Source organism: Balaenoptera acutorostrata, chromosome 14 (genome assembly GCF_949987535.1).
Source record: "Balaenoptera acutorostrata chromosome 14, mBalAcu1.1, whole genome shotgun sequence".
In the NCBI taxonomy this organism is placed as follows: Eukaryota; Metazoa; Chordata; class Mammalia; order Artiodactyla; family Balaenopteridae; genus Balaenoptera; species Balaenoptera acutorostrata.
This window is the reverse complement of record NC_080077.1, coordinates 49,778,847-49,800,958: the sequence shown is the minus strand read 5'-3', so window position 1 is coordinate 49,800,958 and position 22,112 is coordinate 49,778,847. Positions and strand designations below refer to the sequence as shown.

General features: G+C 39.6%; 1 protein-coding gene across 1 annotated transcript in view; it reads left to right on the top strand.

The window, feature by feature from the left end:
• The window catches only part of SLC16A10 (solute carrier family 16 member 10), a 134,394-nt gene that overhangs the window by 94,884 nt on the left and 17,398 nt on the right, over positions 1-22,112 (top strand). Inside the window, exon 4 of the mRNA XM_057528046.1 lies at positions 21,209-21,352. Within this exon, the coding sequence (XP_057384029.1) occupies positions 21,209-21,352 (144 nt within the window). The remainder of the gene's footprint in view (positions 1-21,208; positions 21,353-22,112) is intronic.

The window sequence follows — 22,112 nt, the reverse complement described above, 5'->3', positions numbered from 1 at the left end:
TTAATTTAATTTTTTGGCCACGCTGCACAGCATGTGGGATCTTAGTTCCCAGACCAGGGATCAAATCTGCGCCCCCTGCAGTGGAAGTGCGGAGTCTTAACCACTGGGACCACCAAGGAAGTCCCCCGAGTAGATTTTTTAAAAAATTCTCTTTGTTACTCTAAGGTGAACACACTCAGAGAAATTAGTACGTCAGCTTTGCTAGTATGTGACATTTACTAAAGGACAAGTGGTAGGTGATTGTCTAGTTATTTCTGGTAATACAATTTATAAATTAATTTCACATATATTATTTCATTTGACCTTCACAGTAAACTTGTGAGGTAGGCAAAATAATATTAGCTTATGTTTTACAGAGTGGAAAACAGATCCATCATTAACAGAGATGTTAAGTGGCTTCCCAAGAATCACATATCAGCAGAGCAGGGGCTGGTTCCCTTCTGCTGTGCTTACTTGGTAGCAAATCTAGCACAGTCTTAGTCTGGTGCATATTGACTCCCGTCCTTGGATATACTACTAGATATGTCCATCTCACTGAGGGGGATGTGAGTATGCCTAAGGAAATTTAATAAATATGTTATTGGTCTTTTTCTTAAAGTAAATGAAATTTCACAGTGAGTAATGAGTTAGACGGTGTTATAGTTACTACTGTCATCAGGAAGCTGTAAATCAGATAGTACACAAAACAATGAGGTCTCTGTTAACTCGGATAACAAACCAGGCCTTATTCTGCTCTCCCTCCTTCCGGGCATGTTTTCTTACAAAATGTGTTGATATTTTTCGTTTGGGATTTTCTCCCTTTTGAACTGTTATGGCACTAAAGCCACGTTGGAAAGGAAACACCAGACAGTTAAATGTCATGCAGGCTGTTTAAATCTCATGTTTGATGGGTACATTGAGTTTGTCACTATGTTGTAATTTAAGGTTTGGATTACGGATACTTAATCCCAGGCTTCATGCAATGGGACACCACTTACTTTCCTCCTCAGAGGGGGAAAAGGTGTCTCAAATTTTTCCAAAGACTAGTAGATGTTCAATTCATGTTAAACCCTTTACTGGGTGTTGAAGGGAATATGCATGTAAGGCATAAGAACCTGTTCTGAAGGAGCATAAAATCTAGTACGTGTAATAATATAAACAATTATAGTTTATAAAGGACTTTTACATACATTATCTTATATAATCTTCACCACAATGCAGTACCTGTAATGTATTATCCTCATTTCATGGATGAGAAGAATGAGGCACTGAGAAGTTTAGAAACTTGCCCAGGGTCACAGGACACAGCAGCTGGTAATTATTAGTGTAATACTTTCATGCAAGAGGTAGTACTGCATAGTGGGTAAAAGTGAAGGCTCTGAGGTAAAACAGATCTGGGTTTAAATGCTGATTTTGTCCCTTACTCATTGTGTAACCTTGGATAACACACTCTAAGCATCAGTTTCTACATCTATAAAATAGGGATAAACCCAATTTTGCAGAGTTGTTGTAGGATGAGAGAAAATGTCTGTAAAGCATCTATTCAGTTCTGGTATAAAAATGAGAGTTATTTAAATTTCAGACAACGTGATTGTGAATTGCTGGTTTTAGTGAGGCTGTGGAAGAGTCAAAGGAGAGAGATGGTGTCCATTTGCAAAAGTGGTTAGTACAAGCTTCATAGGATTGGAGTTGGTCCTTAAGCCTGAGATTTGTTGTTGAAACTGGATCCTTAATTAACTAGGGAACTAATTTATCTATCTAGGCCTCCTTTGAAGATTCTGAAATACAGTGAAGTGCTCTCATGGTTATGTTAAAAATCCTAAGATCTTTACCTATTTATTACATTATACATGATGATCTGAGAGAAAATATGTATGCTTTGTGGCATTCTTTTTCTCAGAGCAAGGTTGGAAGGTTTCTTTTAGTAGTTGACTTTTAAAAATGAAGAATCATATTGCTTCATGGAAAGGGTCAGTGATCTCTTTTAGGCCTACCCACTTGTAGTCTCTATTGTAAGGGTATGGATCTGTTTTTTCTTCTACTGTTATTGAGATATAGTTGACATACAGCACGATATAAGTTTAAGGTGTACAGCATAATGATTTGACTTACATACATCATGAAATGATTATCACAACAAGTTTAGTAAACATCCATCATCTCATAGATACAAAATTAAAGAAATAGAGTAAGTGTACAAATCTTATAGATCAATTTAGGTGAGACATAACTTTCTAAATAGGCATTCCCAGTAACAGCTGCTTTAGTTGTTGTGAATTGCCCATTTTGCCTGAGAATTGTTTTGTTTTGGTTTTCTGGATTTTTTTTTTTAATTGGAGTATAGCTGATTTACAATGTTGTGTTAGTTTCTGCTATACAGCAAAGTGAATCAGTTATACATTATAATACATATATCTACCCTTTTTTTTTTAATTTATTCTTTTTCAGATTCTTTTCCCATATAGGTCATTACAGAGTATTGAGTAGAGTTCCCTGTGCTATACAGTAAGTTCTCATTAGTTATCTATTTTATATATAGTGGTGTGTATACGTCAATGCCAATCTCTCAGTTTATCCCTCCACCCTTCCCTTTGGTAACCATAAGTTTGTTTTCTACATCTGTGACTCTATTTCTGTTTTGTAAATAGGTTCATTTGTACCATTAAAAAAATTCCACATATAAGCGATGTCATATGATATTTGTCTTTCTATGTCTGACTTAACTTCACTCAGTATGACAATCTCTAGGTCCATCCATGTTGCTGCAAATGGCATTATTTCATTCCTTTTTTTATGGCTGAGTAATATTCCGTTGTATATATGTACCATATCTTCTTTATCCATTCCTCTGTTGATGGACATTTAGATTGCTTCCATGTCCTGGCTATTGTAAATAGTGCTGCAGTGAACATTGAGGGTACATGTATCTTTTCAATTACGATTTTCTCCAGATATATGCCCAGGAGTGGGATTGCTGGGTTGTATGGTAGCTCTATTTTTAGTTTTTTAAGGAACCTGCATACTGTTCTCTGTAGTGGCTGCACCAGTTACAGTCCCACCAACAGTGTAGGGAGGGTTCCCTTCTCTCCTCACCCTCTCCAGCGTTTATTGTGATGCTGGCCATAATGGTGATGGCCATTCTGACTGGTGTGGGGTGATACCTCACTGTAGTTTTGATTTGCATTTCTCTAGTAATTAATGATGTTGAGCAGCTTTTCATGTGCCTCTTGGCCATCTGTATGTCTTCTTTGGAGAAATGACTATTTAGATCTTCTGCTCATTTTTTGATTGGGTTGTTTGTTTTTTTGATATTGAGCTGCATGAGCTGTTTATATATTTTGGAGATTAATCCCTTGTCGGTTGCTTGGATTGAAGTTTTTTTTTTTTAATAAATTTATCTATTTATTCATTCATTTATTTATTTTAGTTTTGGCTGCATTGGGTCTTCATTGCTGTGCATGGGCTTTCTCTAGTTGCAGCGAGTGGGGGCTACTCTTCATTGCAGTGCGCGGGCTTCTCACTGCGGTGGCTTCTCTTGTTGCGGAGCACGAGCTCTAGGTGCGCGGGCTTCAGTAGTTGTGGCGTGCAGGCTCAGTAGTTACGGCACAGGGGCTTAGTTGCTCTGCGGCATGTGGGATCTTCCTGGACCAGGGCTCGAACCTGTGTCTCCTGCATTGGCAGGCGGATTCTTAACCACTGCTCCACAAGGGAAGCCCAGGATTGAAGTTTTTATGGCTCCTCCTTATCCAGTTTTTCTTCATTAGCTTCCAGAAACATAACATGCTCTTAGTTTTCCTCATACCTCTCTATCACTCCTTCTTAGTTTCTTTTCTGGTTCCTTATTTTTCACCCTGACCCTGAATATCAGTCCTAGGGCTTACCGCTTGATCTTTTTCTCTACTCATTCCAAATGATGGTTTCATCTAATTTCCTACATTCAGATATCATATATATGCCAGTGGCTCAAAATTTATATTTAGCTCAGGCCTCTTTTGAATTCTTCACCAGACTCTTATAGCCATCTGCTTACTTAATATCTCCACTTGGATGATTGTTAGATGTTTCAGATTTAACATGTCCAGCCCTGAAGTCCTGATTTTACCCCTGTCCCCAAAACCTGCTCTGCCCTCAGCCATCCTTATCTCAGGAGATGGCAGTTCCATCAGGCCCCAAACCTTGGAGTCATCCTTGGCTCCTGTTTCTTTCATACCACACTCCTGATCCAGGCCAGAAATCCTGGTGGTTCTCCTTTCAAAATGTATCCTTCCCTGCCCCCTGTAGTCTGTACTCTACACAGAAGCCACAGGTGTTCTTTCAACACACAAGTCACTCTGCTCAAAATCTTTGGGTGGCTCCCCATTGCTCTGAGAGTAAAAACTAATGTCCTTATAGTGGCCTACAAGGTCCTCCATGGTCTGTCCCCTCCTATCTCTGATCTCATCTGGCCCGGTCCCCCTCACCCATTCTGCTATCGCCACTCTGCTCTCTTTGCTATTCAGCTTTTAGTGAGGCTCACCCTGACCACCTGGTTAAAACCCCCTTCTTCCCTCTCCCCTCCACATACTCCCAAACCCCCTCACACTGCTATTTCTTTTTCCATAGCGCTTCATACCTTCTTTTTCTTTTGAATATATTTATTTATTTATTTGGCTGCATTGGGTCTTAGTTGTGGCATGTGGGATCTTCGTTGTGGCATGTGGGATCTTTCTTTGCGGTTAGCGGGCTCTTCGTTGCGCCTTGAAGGCTTCTCTCTAGTTGTGGTGTGTGGGCTCCAGAGTGCATGGGCTCAGTAGTTGCAGTACATGGGCTTAGTTGCCCCGAGGCATGTGGGATCTTAGTTCCCCGACCAGGGATCGAACCCGCGTCCCCTGCATTGGAAGGCGGATTCTTAACCACTGGACCACCAGGGAAGTCTCCATACCTTCTAACATGTTACATAATTTACTTGTGATGATTATTGTTTGCTCTCTGTGTGTATACCTCTGCCAGAATGTAAACTTCACGAGGCTAAGGGTCCTTCTCTGTCTTGTTCAGTGAATGAACCCAAGCATCTACCACAGTGCCTAACATACAGTGAGTGCTCAAATATTTGTTGAATGACTATCTTATGGATAAGTCTAAAGTGACACCATATAAGGAGTATTCATTTTCTCTCCATTTTGATCTTTAAAATTCTCTACTTTGATACCAGAATGATGTTTCACATGTTATACCTATAGGACATGATGGTATTCATATCCATTCAACACTTAATCAATAAGCTCAAATTCAGCAAACCTAAGACTAAGTAACACTAATGCTATCTGTTGATGGGGAAAAGAGTTGATGTGTTTTGCTTTTGACCCATAGCTTTATATGCATGTTGAAATTGAAACTTTATAAATGGAAGAAATTTCTGTGTCTCTGTCACTATTGTGTAAGTGTATGGAAGGAATGAATGGCTATCCCCATTAACAGGGAAAGCTAGACAACTGGTGTCTGCTCTACTGTGTAGCAACTGAAAATCTTGCAGAGCCTTGGGTGGTGTGTGTGAGAACAGGATGAGGATGCAGGACCAGAGCCTGACCACAAGTCTGCACTGCTTTGGTAGAGCACTGACCACAGGGCCACGTCAGCCGGATGACTGATAAATGCCTACAAATGACAATGATGATGCAGCTCTTCTCAGCGGCAATGTTCCATCCTCAGTACGAGAATGATGACTTAGTTTTTATTGCTTTCACATCTGTCCACCACTACTCGCCTTGAAAAGCTGCACCTGTGTTCTCTGACTCCATAACATATGGCAGTCAAGTTTTGGTTTTTAAGCTCTGACCCACATAGTTCTCTATCGGAGAGAAGATGACTGACTCATGCGTTGAAATCTGCAGCATATGTGTTTATTGGCCCATTTTGAAAAAACTCCGTAAGTTATAAGTGTGTCAGTTTTGTGGCAGATAGTAATTGTTCTCAAAAGAAACTCTGATCTGGTAGGGAAGATCCCACTTTTCTGAGACTGATTGAAGGCACCATCATTTGCCTGCTGACAGGGCACTTAAGTGGACACCAAGTCCAGCTGTAATTGGGAACAAAAAGTTGTGTTTTTATTTTTTAATTATATTTATTTGGTTGCATTGGGTCTTAGTTGCAGCACGTGGACTCCTTAGTTGTGGCTTGCCGGCCACAACTATTTGTGGCATGTGGGCTCTTAGTTGTGGCCTGCGTGTGGGATCTAGTTCCTGGATAAGGGATCGAACCTGGGCCCCCTGCATTGGGAGCGCAGAGTCTTAACCACTGTGCCACCAGGCAAGTCCTAACAAGTTGTGTTTTTAAACTAGAAATGAAATTTTGAGGCAAATAAGCCAATAAATGGGACATGTAGTACCTCAGGAGATATTTTATGGCTTTGATTTAATGCCAAATGCTCTGTGGGTCAGTACTGGAATGTAGCTGTTAGACCTCACTGGCCAGGTCACCTCTGGCCATGTTGTGGTGACAGCAGGAATATTATCCCAAGCCAGAGCTCAGGGCACTGAGCCATGCAAATAGGAACAGCAGACATGCTTTCATCTCTTTTGTGGCTTCCTCAGAGGGGGATTCAGGTAACATTTGTCAAGAATCTGTCATGTGCCAAGCATCTCCACAAAATCTCAGGTAACCATCACAAGGATGAGTGTAATAAGTGTAATAAATAACTATATACTTGGAGCTAAGGAAACAACTCTGCTAAGTTAAGCTATGCTCAGTCGAGGTCACTCACTGAGTTTACTCAGAGCTGGGATTTGAACATAGATCTCGGACTCTAAGTCCCATGTTCTTTTCATAAAATAGTCTGCTGTTCCTTCATCGGATCACCTCAGAGGTGGAGTGCCGCCTACTGTCAGCCACACTGGGCCTGGACCAGAGTTTTCTTTGCCTTGCAAGTTTCCCTCTATTCTCTCAGAACGAAGCACAGAGGCAGGGTTGGACCATCCCGGCGCTCAGAGGATGCTGCCCAGCCACGGAGAGGACTCCTGAGGAAACAGGCTAATGGGGCTGATGGGATACCACCTAACCTTTCTTCCAGACCCCACATCTCCTCTTTTGGTCTTTAGTACGTTGTGAATATGAGAAAACTGAATTGCTTTTCACAGCCTGTGACAAGCAGAACATGGAATATATATAGTTTTACGTTCAATTGTGTTTCCTACAATAAACATTGAGCATAGCAGAAGAAAAAATGGACAAATGTATAAATTTATAGCAAGAGCTATCTTATATTTGATTAATAACATAAGTACTATTATAGGAAAATGGAAAAAAGCAAATTGCTTGAATTTTAGAGTTATATATAAACTCTCTGAGGCCACTGATGGATCATTAAGTGTCCTGAGAAGGCCCTAAAAGCCTTGGAAAAGCTGTTCCTTCTCTTTTGTTTTTTTTCCCCCCAGCTATATCTGTAATGTTTTTCTTCTTTTTAAAATGAAGTATAGTTGATTTACAATATTATATTAGTTTCAGGTGTACAGCATAGTGATTCAATATTTTTATAGGTTATACTCCATTTAAAGTTATTATAAGATATTGGCTATATTCTCTGTGCTATACAATATATCCTAGTAGCTTAATTATTTTATACATAATAGTTTGCACCTCTTCATGTCCTACCCTCTATTTTGCCCCTCCCCCCTTTCCTCTCCCCACTGGTAACCACTAGTTTGTTCTCTGTATCTGTCCTTCTGTCTTGTTAATGTGTAAATTTCACCAGGTCTTTTGTTTTTAACTGTCTCATGTTTTATTTGTCAAAATATAATATACTTTTGAATAATCTCAAAATTTAACTAATACGGATATTTGCTTATCCCTCAACTCATTGTATTAATATCAAATTAAAGTTTGTTCAAGTTTGAGGAACCTAAATTTAGCTGATAAGGGTTCTATCATGATTTTTATATCAACTAGAAAATAAATTGTTATGATAGAGGATTAATAGAAATAGAAATCTTAATTTGAAGAATCTTCCTTTGTGAGGCTATACCTGGTCACTGGCTTTTACCCCACATTTACCAGGTGGCTCTGGTGAGGGGAAAGAATTGTCTGATCCATTGAGAGTATATTTCTGCTGGTTTAACCTCATCTCTAAGTTCTGACACACCTCTTTGGAAAAGCCCTCACAGACACTAAATTCAAGGATTACAGAGCACCAGGAGAAAAGGCCACTTTATTCATACTGTAGGGAAGAGTCTTTAGATCCAAAGAAAGTTTGAGGGCTGCACATCTCTTATGTATTAGCTCCCAGATGCCCTGCCACTTTCCATTTTCCCCTTTGCTTTCCCCACTTTCTAGCCCCATTATCTGTATCTAGTTTTTTTCACCCCTCTACTTGTTGGCAGCTCACTTGTAATCAGAAAGTTTATATTCCCTCGTAACAAATTGGAGAAAAGCTCATTTAATGGTAGGTAGTGCCTACCATTTGGAGGCAAAATTGCAAACATGGACAACTGGTGTGCAGTTATGTAATCCAGCTGTGTCTGCATCCATGTCAAATTCAACTGATTTATTCTCAGAGTAACATGACCAGAACAACTGTAGCATTCAGTCTTCAGAGCACGGTTTAAGATTCTGTATGCCCAGTCCTCACAGCCATGCAAGGGTTTGTTTTAAACTATAAGTTTCTTTTAAACACATATAGTATTTTTTATTTCCCACGTGTTTAATTAACATTTAGTTTATAAGGAGCTCCCACAAATGTTCTCTCTCACTGGAGCCTCAGGGCCACCCTATGAGATGGGCAGGATCGTTTTCCATTCAGCAGGAAAGGAACCGGACTTGGGGTTGTTAAGACAACTTGCTTAGGGTTGCAGGGCCGGTGCCTGGTGCAGCTGGGGCTTGAGCCTGGTCTTCTTAAGAGTGTGGCTTTGAAGTAAGATATTTAAATGCCTGCAAAAAAAAGTAGGACAGTAATTTAGGCATTGAAGGGATTGTACAGGTCATTTAATTGCACTTTTCTTTTTTTTAAGTCTGGTAGAGGGACTAAGACAGAAAGGTTAAGTTGCTTGCCAAAAGTTACATAGCTATAAAAGTGGCAGAACCTGGTGTAACATGTCAGAATATCCGTGGAAAATGAATGGAAGCTAATCGTAGCCTAAAGTGTAAATGTGTATGTGGTAGAAACTGAATCATTAGAGGAATGAAGGTGTCTCACCTTACATAACTCTAGTCAATTTAGAGGGTTCATTTCCCAATCGGGAGGTTGCTTTCCCATTTTGACACAGTCTAGTTCTTCAAAGCTGCCAGTAACAGTTGTACTGGCTTTGTCGTCTTTCTTTCATGGATATATTTAGAGCTCAGGGTTATGGTTATTGTGTGGCAGAGCCCTGAGAATGCAGGATTCATAGCAGAATCCATGTAAACCAAAGGCTACTGTATATTGGGCCAGGACTGGGCTGCTGAGCTGACCTCTCCTGTTGTGTTTATCTCTGTTCATTGTAAGGTTCTGACAGGAGAAAAGCCTTGGTGCCCATTACATGTCCTCAGCCCTGGAATGATGATTGCAGAGTTTTGGAAACATTTTTAAAATGATTTCCAATGGAGTTGTATAATCTGAAGAGTTGCCCTATCTCAGTCTTCTTGGCACTACAACCAAATAAAAGAGGCAGAGTTGACATTTTAATTTTGTTTTTAGCCTGGACACTAAACACTAGAGGCTAAATACTAGGGGCTAAAGTTTCATTATTTCCTCCCTCCTTCCCTCCCTCCCCCCCTTCCTTCTTTTTGTTCTTGATTTGGTTTATTATTCTGATTATTGTTACTTTAACACTTATTAGCTATGCAGAATGCTCTGGTAGTTTGCAGAATAAAAAGTAATCACATTGCTTTTTCACCAAGATTGTCTAATTTAAATAATTTTTGTTCTTCTATTTTTCATTCAAAAATAGGCTTATAAAATTTCTTTGACACAAGAATATTTCTTTGTATAGTGTATTAATTTAAATATCAGAATTAACCATTAAGATTCCCTGTGTGCTGATTATATAGACATGCACAACTCCTACATTTTTTCCCTATTATGTGGTCTGGAAATGTTTTGTTTGTTCACTTATTTTCATTTCATTCATTCATTCCCATCCCAGTGAACTTCCAGAAAGAACATAAAGGTATTTCCTTCACACGTATATTTTTTGAATCAACTCTCATAGCAGCCTTTTATGAGGAAAGCAGTGCTAATACTGGTTTCTCCCACTAATAGATAAGAACCTTGACCATCAGAGAGGTTTTATTTTGCTCAAAGTTGCGCAGTCAGTGGCAGGGATGTTATTAGAATAGAATTAGAATGGGTTATTCCATTCTGTCACTGTTGTATTTTCTTGAACGTATGTGACTTCCTCTAATTACAACTCAGTTGTACAGATTCAGGTTGAGCAGATTCAAGCATTCAAGTGAATATCTGACAAGTATTCACTGAGCACCTGTTGGGTGCCTCTAGGTGTGGGGATGCAGTGGTGAGAAGAGACGTGATCTCTGCTCTCACGGAGCTCAATAAATAAGTAAGCACATAAATAAACAAGGTAGTTTTCATATAGTGATATTTTCTTTGAAGAAAATAAAATGAGATGGAAGGTGATGGTGGGACGTAACCTTAGTTTGTAAAGTCAGGGACAGCCTCTTTGAGGAGGTGCGAGGAGGTGCCAGGAGGTTCCTTCTCTCGATGAAGGGCAGCATTAGGTATTTGGAAGATACAAAAATGATACAGCTTCCTATTGCCCTCAGGAAGCCTATGACATGGAATTTCTCTAGTTTCCATCTTTAAGGCCAGCCAACAGTTGATGAATTTTTTAATTCAACTTATTTTTATCTGATATATTCAAATCTGCATGTTAGAAACTTAAAATTCTTGCATAGGACCCAAGCATTGCTTTTTCTCCAGATACTTCATTCACAACTTATAACTTCTGATAATACACTACAGTTTCTCAGTTCTCATGTGATTATTACAGGAGTGAGTAGACATCCTCTCTCCATCACTTTATCCCCACTTTTTTTTCAGATTTTTTCAATGGTGTCTATGCTTTTCTTGCTTTTCTAACCTTGCATTTATTTCCCTGCAGATCTCAACATCTGCTGAAATTTGACTACTCAGGTTAGTGAAAATTTGCCCATTTATCAGTTTTGTGCCTTAGGCAGTATTCACCAGCATTCTCCTACTTGAGATGAATAAGGATCTTTACTTCTCTGGCCACTTGTGTGTGACTAATTAATGGCGACGTTAAATATCTACAGAACATTTTCATCAAAAAAAAAGCTAGCCGGGTTTTTTTTTTTTTTTTGGAATTTTTTTCTTTCGAATTGTAATACACTAGCATAGGAACATGATAGGAAGACATTACGTAACTAATACATAAGAAATCTAGAAAACTGATTATTTACAAATAAACTAAAACAGAGCTGCTGCTTTTAGTAAGGTAGAGTAAGTTTGTCATGTGTTCCAAATTATTTAGCCAAAAATAAGTATTTACAAATAATTCAACAGTAGTTTTTAGAAGTGATGCATGGTTTATTCAGGCATGAAAATTATCCCTAGAATGTAGGCCCCAAACTGCTAAAAGATTTAAAATTTGTGGGGGAGAACGAAATCCACAAACATTTAAGAATATCTAATTTTAACTTAAGTTGAAAAGCAGCAGTAGCGTATTTTTGTTAGGCCCTTATCCTGTATAATGTATTCAATATAAGTATGGGAAAGGCTGGTGAAAACTGTGGATTTATCTACAAAATACATTGGGGAGTTTTGTGTGGGGAGTGTCCTAACGCCTCAGGAAATGATAGAGAAGAACCAGCTAAGATAGATTAGACAAGGGTAGGGACAGAGCCTCCTCTCCGTTGCTCCATCCCCAGCACGGAGCATGTGCCTGGCACACAAATACTTTTTGACCAGTTTGAGGCTGAGCTATAGGTTGGTTGAATTGCTGGAATATGATGTCTACTAATTTCCCTACTTGTGACTACTTTTCATTCTAATAGTACTTTATGTTCTTCAAATTCTTTTTTCTTTGATCTTCAATATACAACCCCTGGAGGTGAGAACAGTTTTATCTCCATTTTATAGGGAGAGGAGTTAGTTGGTTTTGAGACTTTCTCTGGCCACATACAAATAGTGACAGGGTGTGGTTTAAGGGTTAAATAATAGAAGTAAAAGTATGCTTATCTAGACTAGTGTCAATGTGGAGTAATTTAAAGATACGGAAATGGGTGGCTCGAGGTACATAGTCAGCCCTGCTGAAGTGAAACAACACCTCTTAGGCCTTGTACCATCTCCCAAGCTGCTTCCAGGAGAATGGGATGCCTAGGTGACCACAGCCCAATAAGTAGCCTAACAGATGACCCACGCTCTTGACCCATGTACACATCTGTGCAATTTAAAATGTTGCCATATGTTGATTATTTAATTTATGAAGCATTATAATAGCCTCAACATACATCCGGTATCCCTGTTCCTACTTAACTGTATCTGCTTCTGTGAATACATTTTTTCCTTTTATGTTTCTTTCTCCTCGGGAGCTGTCTCAGGGACTTCTCACAATTCCCTGCCAGTGTCTCCTGGCTCCTGTTCTTCAGCTCTTGGGGCTGCCTTGGATCCTGGAGTAGGGATTGCCCAGTCCTAGGGTTCCCGTCCTACCTCTTCCTTGTGAGGTGCTTTATAAGTTCTGTATCACGTTCACCTTCACAGCCACCCTGTCACACATCTAAAGCAGTGTGTCAGACCCAGTGCCTCCTTTTCTCTCCTGAAACAAAATTCCTAGGTCATGAAACCTACCTATATACATAATTTTTAAAAAAATCAGTAATGTCCCACTTGTCACACAAGGAGAAATAAAAAGTAATTCTTGAATAAAATAATGCATATTTTAAAAGGTAATGCTTGGGATACATGTGACAACATAGAGGAACCTTGAAGACATCATGCTAAATGAAATAAGCCAGATAAAAAGTCTATGATTCCACTTAGATGAGATACCTAGAGGAGTCGAATTCATAGAGACGAAAGTAGAATGGGGGCTACCAGGGACTTGGAGAAGGGGGGAAAATGGGGGGTTATTATTTAATGGGTACAGAGTTTCAGTTTGAGAAAATGAAAAAGTTCTGGAGATGGATGGTGGTGATGGTTGCACAAGAAGGTGAATACTTAATGCCAGTGACTGTATACACTCAAAACTGGTTTAAATGGTAAATGTTATGTGATATAAATGTTGTTAAAATAAAAAAAAATAATTGGAAAAAAGGTAATGTTTGGGCACAACTATATCAGAAAGATAAAAATAGCCTCCACAGATTTCCAAAACACCCCCAAGGGAGTGGTACTGCCACTATTGTGAACCAGTGTGCAGTATTGGTTTGAAACTAAGAAACTGATGCCCAAGATCTTAGACTCAGTAAGGAGTAGAGCTCATAATTTGACTCCAAAGACTTTTTTCTTCTTGCTATGCCTAGGCCTTCCAACTCTCAGTCCACAAAAGTTTTCTCTCTGCCATGCCAGCTGCCTTAATCCAGACCACTCAGGCTTTGTACTTTCTTATCTATCCTAAAGGGGTGTGGTCCTTTTCTTCCTGAACACTAAAATCACAAGACAGGACTGAACATGTTTAAAATAATGTTAATCACCAACATCCCCAAACTCTGAAATAGTCTTACTCTTAAGAAAGGGGTAAAAAATCAGGGTAGACAATCTCAGAAGTATGTGAAAGCGACAGCAGTGGAAGGAAAACTTTTCTGGGCCTAATCCTAACAATTGGTTTTTTTTTTTTTTTTTTTGGACGTGCCCCGCAGCATGCGGGATCTTAGTTCCCCAACTAGGGATCGAACCCATGCCCCCTTCAGTGGAAGCTCGGAGTCCTAACCAGTGGACTGACAGGGAATTCCCCAATCCTAACAATTTTTAATCTTCATTCAGATAAAAATTTTTTTGAATTTTATGTGATACTAGGGAGAGAGTTGGCAATTAGATAACTCTTAGAATTAATAGAAAAGACACTCACTATGGTGTGACTTACGAAGACTAGAGGAGAAAGGAGGACAGATGGTTTTCGGTAAAAGGGTTCTCTAGCCAGCACCACTAGTCTGAGGGAATCTTAGTGAGGAGAGGGTAGAAGAAGGTAGAATTTTCATGGAAGGATCAATCTTTTTTCACTTTAGAATTAAGTGCAAAATTAAGCTGAATAAGAACTAATAGTGCTCTAATTTCTCTCAAAAATTAGATCTACCTTAAACAAATTAAAATTTCAGTAAAACAACAGTCTACACGTCTTTCTGTGTTCAAGAAGAAATAGAACCAATTATGATAATTTACAAAATATCTGGCTTATTAGCATTATAGCCAGGGTCATTAAGTAAAGTTATAAAATCACCCAGGAATCCTAGTGATTTAAATAATACTTTCTGAAATTATCCCCTTCTATTTTAAGATGAAGTCTATCTTAAACTTCTAAAATTTAACCTTATTGAACTAGCCTTTCGTTGGGTGCATTTGTTCATCTTGGACTACTTTTCCAAATTCATGCAATTCAACTAATGACTGCAGACTCCATAACCCACACCTACCTATTTGCATATACATTTAGCTGATAGGTGATTTTATCACCAGATAAATCCAGGAGTAAGTTTAAAAGAGCATATCCCCCCCTCCCCACCTTTTTTTAAACAAATGCAAACATAGAAACACATGATGCCTCAGAAGAGCATTAATCACAACCAGGAGTCCACATCTTCGGAGACCTTTCTATCACCGTGTATCTTCTAAGTACTCTACTAAAGCGTTAGTCAGGCGGTCATGCCGTGGACCATGGCTGAGACCTCCCGAGCCATCTTGACCAGAGCAGAGGCAGTCTACCTCCTTCACAGATGGGCACTGTCTTAACAATTCGCAGTCCATTGTGTTCATCCAAACTATCCAGGAACCAGGGGTCTGAGAGAGTGGTGACCCTGGTGTGCCAAGAATGAGACTTCAAGAAAGAAACTATTCAGAATCATATTTGGGTTTAGGTGGAATGAATTAAAAAAAAATGGATTAAACATCTTTCATTGTTCTGGAAGGACTAGAATAATTTTTGATAATTTGAGAAATATCTGACACAGAAATTATTGTCAGGGTCACTACATAATTTCAAGTTACCTAAAAATCCTAGTGACTTATTTTTTATTTTAAGATAAAGTTCATCTTAACTTCTATAATTCAGGATTATTTGAACTGGTATCTGAATCCAAATTGGTTTTGATAGACAATTCCTCTAGAACATGTTGCCGAATCTTGATCTGATCTAAATAATGCTATGTTAAGGATGGACTTTTCTTTTTTAATCTAAGGAAAATTATTTTTCAAAAAAACAAAAAGAAAAATAATAAAGGGTTTAAAGAATTTTTAGAGTTAGAAAATGTTTTCAAAATCAGACCAAGGTTTTCCAAACCATTAGCTATCTTCCTTCCTTCCAAACTCTTTTTCTACCCCTTGGTGGCTGTTAAATAATTTTCCTGGAAACTCTTCCCTCTTTTTTTCTCAGTCCTGACATTTATCTGTCTTAATAGCACCATGTGTGAATACTGGCACCATGGAAACCCATCTTAATGAAATGGAAAGACTGGCCGTTTAAAAAAACAAACAGAACCAACTACCCATGCCTCCTAGAGTCCTGCCAGGCCAAAGGTCTGCCCTCCACTGGGTCAGCTGCTGAGCAGGCAGGCGGTACCCGCACCACAGGTTTAGTCGTGTCAAATATCTTACTAGTAAAGAGACAGTGGGCTGCCTAAGATGTTAGTCCTTAAAAATGTTGGCAGGCAAGGAAATTCTGTTTTCACTTCAAGTACATCTTGGAGCTGTTTTATTTCAAAGCACAGTTTATCAAATTTAACCAGTTAAAATGATGTTTTGAGGCTGACCTAATCAATGACTGTCTTACGGCTATAGAGTCCTATTTCAATGTTATATGATATAAAGGGCTTAATTTTAGGTACCCATATCTATGGACTTAGTTTCCTGCTATCTTTAGTTACCTCACTGGGCTTGCTGGTGTACACTGCCCATGTAAAACTTCCTCAGGGAATGAATGCCCTTATTCTTTTTCTTAGCAAAAACAAGAGATAGAGAAAACATAGTTGTTTAAAAAAGAAAGAAAAAACCAAACCAAACCCTCATTCCATTCAGAAGATTTCTGTTCATCTTTCTTTGAAGTCAAAGGGTAATATAAAGTTTTGATTTGCAACAAAATCTGAGATTATCCATTAACCACTCTAGCAGGCCTTCTACTGCCTTTCAAATGTACATCTAATTTTTAAAGGGACCAGGCTCTTTTCTTTGTGTTTACCTTTCAAAAAGTATATTTAAGTAGAATGGTCTTTTAGAGTTATGGAGTAGCTGTTCAGATGTTGAAAGGATATATTCTTAGAAATTAAAACTGCATGCAAGTGAGAGGCAACAAGCTGAAACCGCTAATCTCAGGAGTGAACAGCAAGTGAGCAGAAGTGCTCTGAATGCAGCATCTCCGTTGGGAAGTAGGAAGCTGCAGAAATCATTCTGAATTCCACAACCCCTGAAAATATTGTGTAGCATTTACTATCCCATTTTTGAATGTACTGTGTAAATGTAAATGATACAGGTCCCCTGTCCCCGCCAAGAGTTTATTCTCTTAGACACAAAAGGAGTGCACGTGACTACCTGTTGCCCACCTTCTTTTCAGCTTGATGGTGTGGATCTGAAGAGGAGGGCAGAGGATCAGGGAATCAAATGCTCACAGACAAGGACAGATGATGACTGCTATCAGGAATCTGTTAATCTCCCAAAGGGCGTAGTAACTGCAACAGCAGTGGATGATAAATATTGTCATTTTGTTTTTCTTCCTCAGTCCTGCAAAGGCAGTTGTAGTTTCATTAGTCCCATAGCCTGCAGTGCTCTACTGGGCCTGGTTTTACTCTGCTTTCCTGGCCTTCCTAAAATACTGCCTTTGTTAGCACTTGGTACTTGAGTCAGTCAGCTGTTCCCACAAGTCCACTGTCAGAAATAAAGTTATCTTTGTTTTACGTCTCCTGTAGTTTCCCTTCTTTCTTAACTACTATACCCCCAAAGATGTATAGTTTAAATTGTATATACCAAAGTTTTATCATGTTGTTATGTAATAAGTTACATAAAAGATATTAAACAAAAACGACCCATCCCCTTAAAAAGTTGTGTGTGTGGAAGGACAGTGAGGCTAATGACCATCATCGCATGGCCAAATAACACAATCTTAGAAAACAGTATAAGTAATTATTAGACTTTTTTTTTTTTTTTTTTTTGGCTGCACCGTACGGCTTGTGGGATCTTAGTTCCCTGACCAGGCATTGAACCCGGGCCCTCGGCAGTGAAAGTGCCGAGTCCTAACCACTGGACCGCCAGGGAATTCCCTAATTATTGGACCTTTTGGACCAGTGACCTCCTTGTTTTGCAGATGCGTAGCATCACTGGATTTCAGGGGCTTCCGTAAAGAAAGTGAGTTGGGATTCCCTTCTGTTGGGCCATCTTCTGTTGTGAAACCATTTGTCAAGGAGAAGCTTGAGTTTCTAATGCACTTACGTCAGCTGTATTGGACCTGGTTTTGTACTATGGCCACCCCAAACTGAGCTTCCTTCATGGTTGACTCTCTGACAGCCAGAGGACTCAGCCTGGGATCTCAGTGGAAGAACACTATCTGATGTCTGCAAATGTCTGGCACTGAGGCTCCCTGTAGGGAAGAGGTAGAGAGGGGAGAAGCCAGGGCTAGGCCGATCCAGCAGGAGGGTCACTTTCTTAGGCTGCTGCCCTCGACCTCTCAAAACAGCTCTGCCTCTGGGCTCTAGTGAGGGGGGAGGAACTTCTCTCTTCAGTTGGCTGGTCAGAAACATGTCATCTATAGAGAGAGGCTGAATCACCATTTACTTGAAGTGGGGTTGGTTAGGAGGAAAGGGGGTAAACTGTGAGCTAGTGTGTCTTTCTTTCACCCGTGGATAAAGAATGAGCAGATATTATGGGATTTAAGTTCTTGGTTATTTTTGGATAACAAAACAATAAATAGGGTTTCACACAATCCAAAAATGGCTTCTGTGGTTAGCGAAAGTTGTTTGAATGATGGAAAATGTTTCAGGAGCAGGCAGCGTTCAAGCTGTCAGTCAGCAAGGCTCTGGTAATCCCTGAGAGATGTGCAGCCCTGGAGTAAACAAATGTTTAGAATAGAAACAAAAGACTAATTCCCTAAAGGCACTTACACATTTGGATAAAGTCCACTTTAAACCACTGCCGTACAAAATGGCGTTATCCCCTGTGTAGATAGTGGCTTCTAATATAAACTTTGCATCGGTTTAAATAAGTTAGGTTAAATACGGAAACATCTGTTCAACATTTTCATGTCCCTTTCCATGTGACTGTTTATTGGAAATAATCAGTTTTGCCCAGCATTCATGCCTTCTCCTAAAACTAAAATGTGTGCCAGTCTCCAGAGGATAGAGAGATGGGCAGGGATTCGTAGAATAGTTGGCGGCAGTCATGGGAGGCCCAGGCTGTAAGTAGAACACACCAGCTTTCCTGGGTACTGCTCCCTCACCAAGAAAGGCTCTCTAGGACCCAGAGATGCAGCATCCCCAGATTCCATTCTCCAATCACCCAGATTCCCTTACTTCCTGACAAAAACCCAAAAAACAAAACCAAAATAAACCACAACTTTATTTTGCAAATTTTGGCTGAGGGTAGGGAAGGAGGTATTAGAAGCTGAAGTTCTTGCTTTACTTAAACAATGACAACAATAATAAAATTCAATGAAATAATGCCGCTTATAGCTGAAGAAGTTTCCACTTAAGCGTAATTTGAATTTACCAAATTTACCTTATTTCAAGAGACCCAAAACATTTCACCTCATTATTTCTTTTAAGGATTACAAAGTGTAGAGCAGGGGGAAAAAATAAACCACTAATAAAGGATAATAGCAATTTGGCAGACAGGTGTTCTTAGTTTCTTCAAAAGAATTCAGTCTTTTTTGAATACTAAAGAATGTCTTAAAAAGTTATTCTAGATCCTTTGGGTGTTTCCTAAAGTGGATGAATACATCAGAGTCTGGATTCAAATTCCAAATAAAGCTGATGAATACACATAATTATTATCTCACCTGCCTTAGATCAGGTTATTTGTTTTCTTCAGAATTGAGCTGGAATCCATCTCTGATAAGGACTTGGAGGAATTAGCCAGTTTGAGGTCACTTTTATCAATAGCTGTTTTATCTTTTGTGGCCACAAGTGAATTTCTTAGACCAGCACTGTTCAATAGAAATATAATGCAAGCCACATATGTAATTTAAAATTTTCTAGTAGCCATATCTTTAAAAGTTAAAAAAAAACAGAAATGAAATTAGTTTCATAATATATTTTATTTAGCCAATATAGCCAAAATGTTATTCTAACATGGAATCTGTATTTTAAAATTATTGAGATATTTTGTGTGTTTTTTTTTCCACTAAGTTTTCTAAAAATTTTTTTGTGTGTGTTTTACACTTAAAGCACATCTCAGTTCAAACTAGCCACATTTCAAGTGCTGGATAGCCCACGCGTGGCTAGCACCTACTGTACTGGACAGCACAGTGCTGACACGGTGAGGCTCGGCAGCAAAGTAGGGAGGCTTTATCGGTCAAACCAGGAGTTTGAGCTTTACTCTGAAGGCCGTGGGGTCATAGCAGAGCAGTGTTATTTTTAATTTTGAACTTAATCAGGTGGTCTCAGAGAATGCAGGTTAGAGATTCAGGAGTGGGGGCTGTAGCATGAAGCACGTTAAAGGCTGTTGTAGGGGTCCAGGTGAGGAGTGATAACCCAGACTCAAACACTGCGGGGGACATGGACCAAAGGAAGAGTGTCTGAGAGATTTAGGAGGTAAAATCATCAGAACTGGGTGGTGACTGCTGGATCTGAAGGGAGGGAGGGGGTAACCTAGGATGGTTGTCCAGTTTCTAAACCTGGGTAGTTGAGCCAGCAGTAGTGGTGGTAACTGAAACGGAGGGAGGCAGGCTGTGAGGGGGTGAGTGCGGCAGGGTACCAGCTGGGCCATCGCGCTTTCCGGCAAATTTGCTTTGCAGGCTTTCAGAATTCAGGCCAGCGTTTGGTGTAGGGGACAGTGAGTCTGATTGTTTGAAACAACTGTTTGTTACAATAGCTCAGTGATTTCAGAGAAAGCAGTGGGAGTACAGACATGCTTTTTCTCCTTGCTGTGAGCACAGATAGGTGATCACTGAGAAAGTGGAACTGCTGAGCAAGAGGTGGAAAGCGTGGAACTTAGGGGCCGTGGGAGCAAAGCTTGTGTTAGACGGTGGGTGCTGAGCCACAGGTTTTGTCACCCATTATAACACCTGCCAGTCACACTCCTTTTAAAACATTGTCGGGTTGTAGATTTGCAGTCACTATTCTAAGCAGACTGTAAATTGAGGGAAAAGTTCCTTTAAAAACAAAAGGCTAAAATTAATATCACTCTTAACTGTGTGTCAGGCACTAAGTTCTCTACAGAGGTATTTTATTTAACCCTCACAAGCACCCTCTTGAAGCACTGTTGCTGTCTGCAGTTTACAGACAAGGAGACTGAGGCCCTAGAGGTTAACAACTTACCCAAGGTCACAAGGCTAGCAAGGAATGGAACCAGGACTTAAATGCAAACATTCTCTCTCCAGGCCTTTCTTCTTTCTGTTAAACTGACTCGTATTTTTTTCTGTTCTAATGCCACACAAATAGGCAAATCCTCAGGCCGAGAACCTTATGCTTTTATCCTGTAAGCTCCAGTATAACTTATTTCAGTTTGGTTCAGGTCCTCCTAGAAGAGACGAAACTCCAGAATTGAGCCTTAAACTGCCTTTCAGGGGAGCAGATGATGGCCGGATCCTTGGGTGACCTTGTGAGGACAAGGTGGCATGGTGTGTTCAAAGGTCTCTTCCTTTAGCTCATGGCCCAGTGGTAACTGATAAAGGGTGTGCTGGTTACTTTTTATTAAAAATGTTTTTTAAACCCTCTTATAAAAATTCTTATTTCGTTTATAAACAAGCGAAACCATGTTAGCTTTTCTTCATGTGTTCTCATGAAAAATTTTATAAATTTTTTTTACAGAACAAATTTTATAAATATTTGAATTTGGAAGGGGATGAGAGTCCATAACATGGTAGAGACACAAAGGCATTTGTACAAAGCTTCAAAACTTGTCCAGTTTTCCTACCATATTTAGTGTGGCTTCTTTCTCTTTGGTCTACAGATGAAACACGTGAATGAAAGGTTTCAAGATGAGAAAAATAAAGAGGTGGTTCTCATGTGCATTGGCATCACTTCAGGAGTTGGACGGCTGCTCTTCGGCCGGATCGCAGATTATGTGCCTGGTGTGAAGAAAGTTTATCTACAGGTACTTTCTTAATAAGCCTTTTTTTCCTCCAGCAAATTTATCCTTATCACCTAATGGCTCATTATATGTACTTATTTGCTTAAATTCTTCTGTAAAAATGAGAAATATTTTCTAGAACTTAACTTTTACAAGCAGTCTTTCAAGGGCAAAATCAGTTATGAGTTTTGGGTTTTCAACATGAGAAATTGGCGAACAAACAACAATCTTTGTCTTGTCATGGAACTCCACCAAACCAAAATGGTTTTTGCCCATTGCTTTTTCTAAGAATGCTTTATTTTTGGCATAGTTCTCATAGTCACGTGCCTTTTGCAATACCCTGTGAAATTCAGGGGTGTGCGTGTCTTTTGAGTTTCTTTACTGCAGATCGCCTCCTGGGTATTGTGGGGTGTGCTATTCCAAGATCACGTCGACACTTATTTGACAAGTATTTAAGTGACTCCTCCGTGCCAGACACTGTGCTAAACGCTACAGATGAAATATGGTCTGTGTGCTCAGTAGTTAATGGTCTCCTGGGAAGACAGATAAAGCAGTGCTGCAGCACGGTGGAATAATGGTATGCTAGATGGGTACCATAGAAACATAGGCGCAAAGCATCTAAACCACTGGAGGAGGTCTGAGCAGGCTTCCTGGGCTGGCGGAGTGTTAAGAGGTGAGTAATAGTTAAATAGATAAGGAAGACAGAAAAGGGTGTTTGTTGCAAGCAGAGGAAGCCACATGGGCAAAGAGATGTTAGGTCTGGGAAACAATGTTTGAATGGACT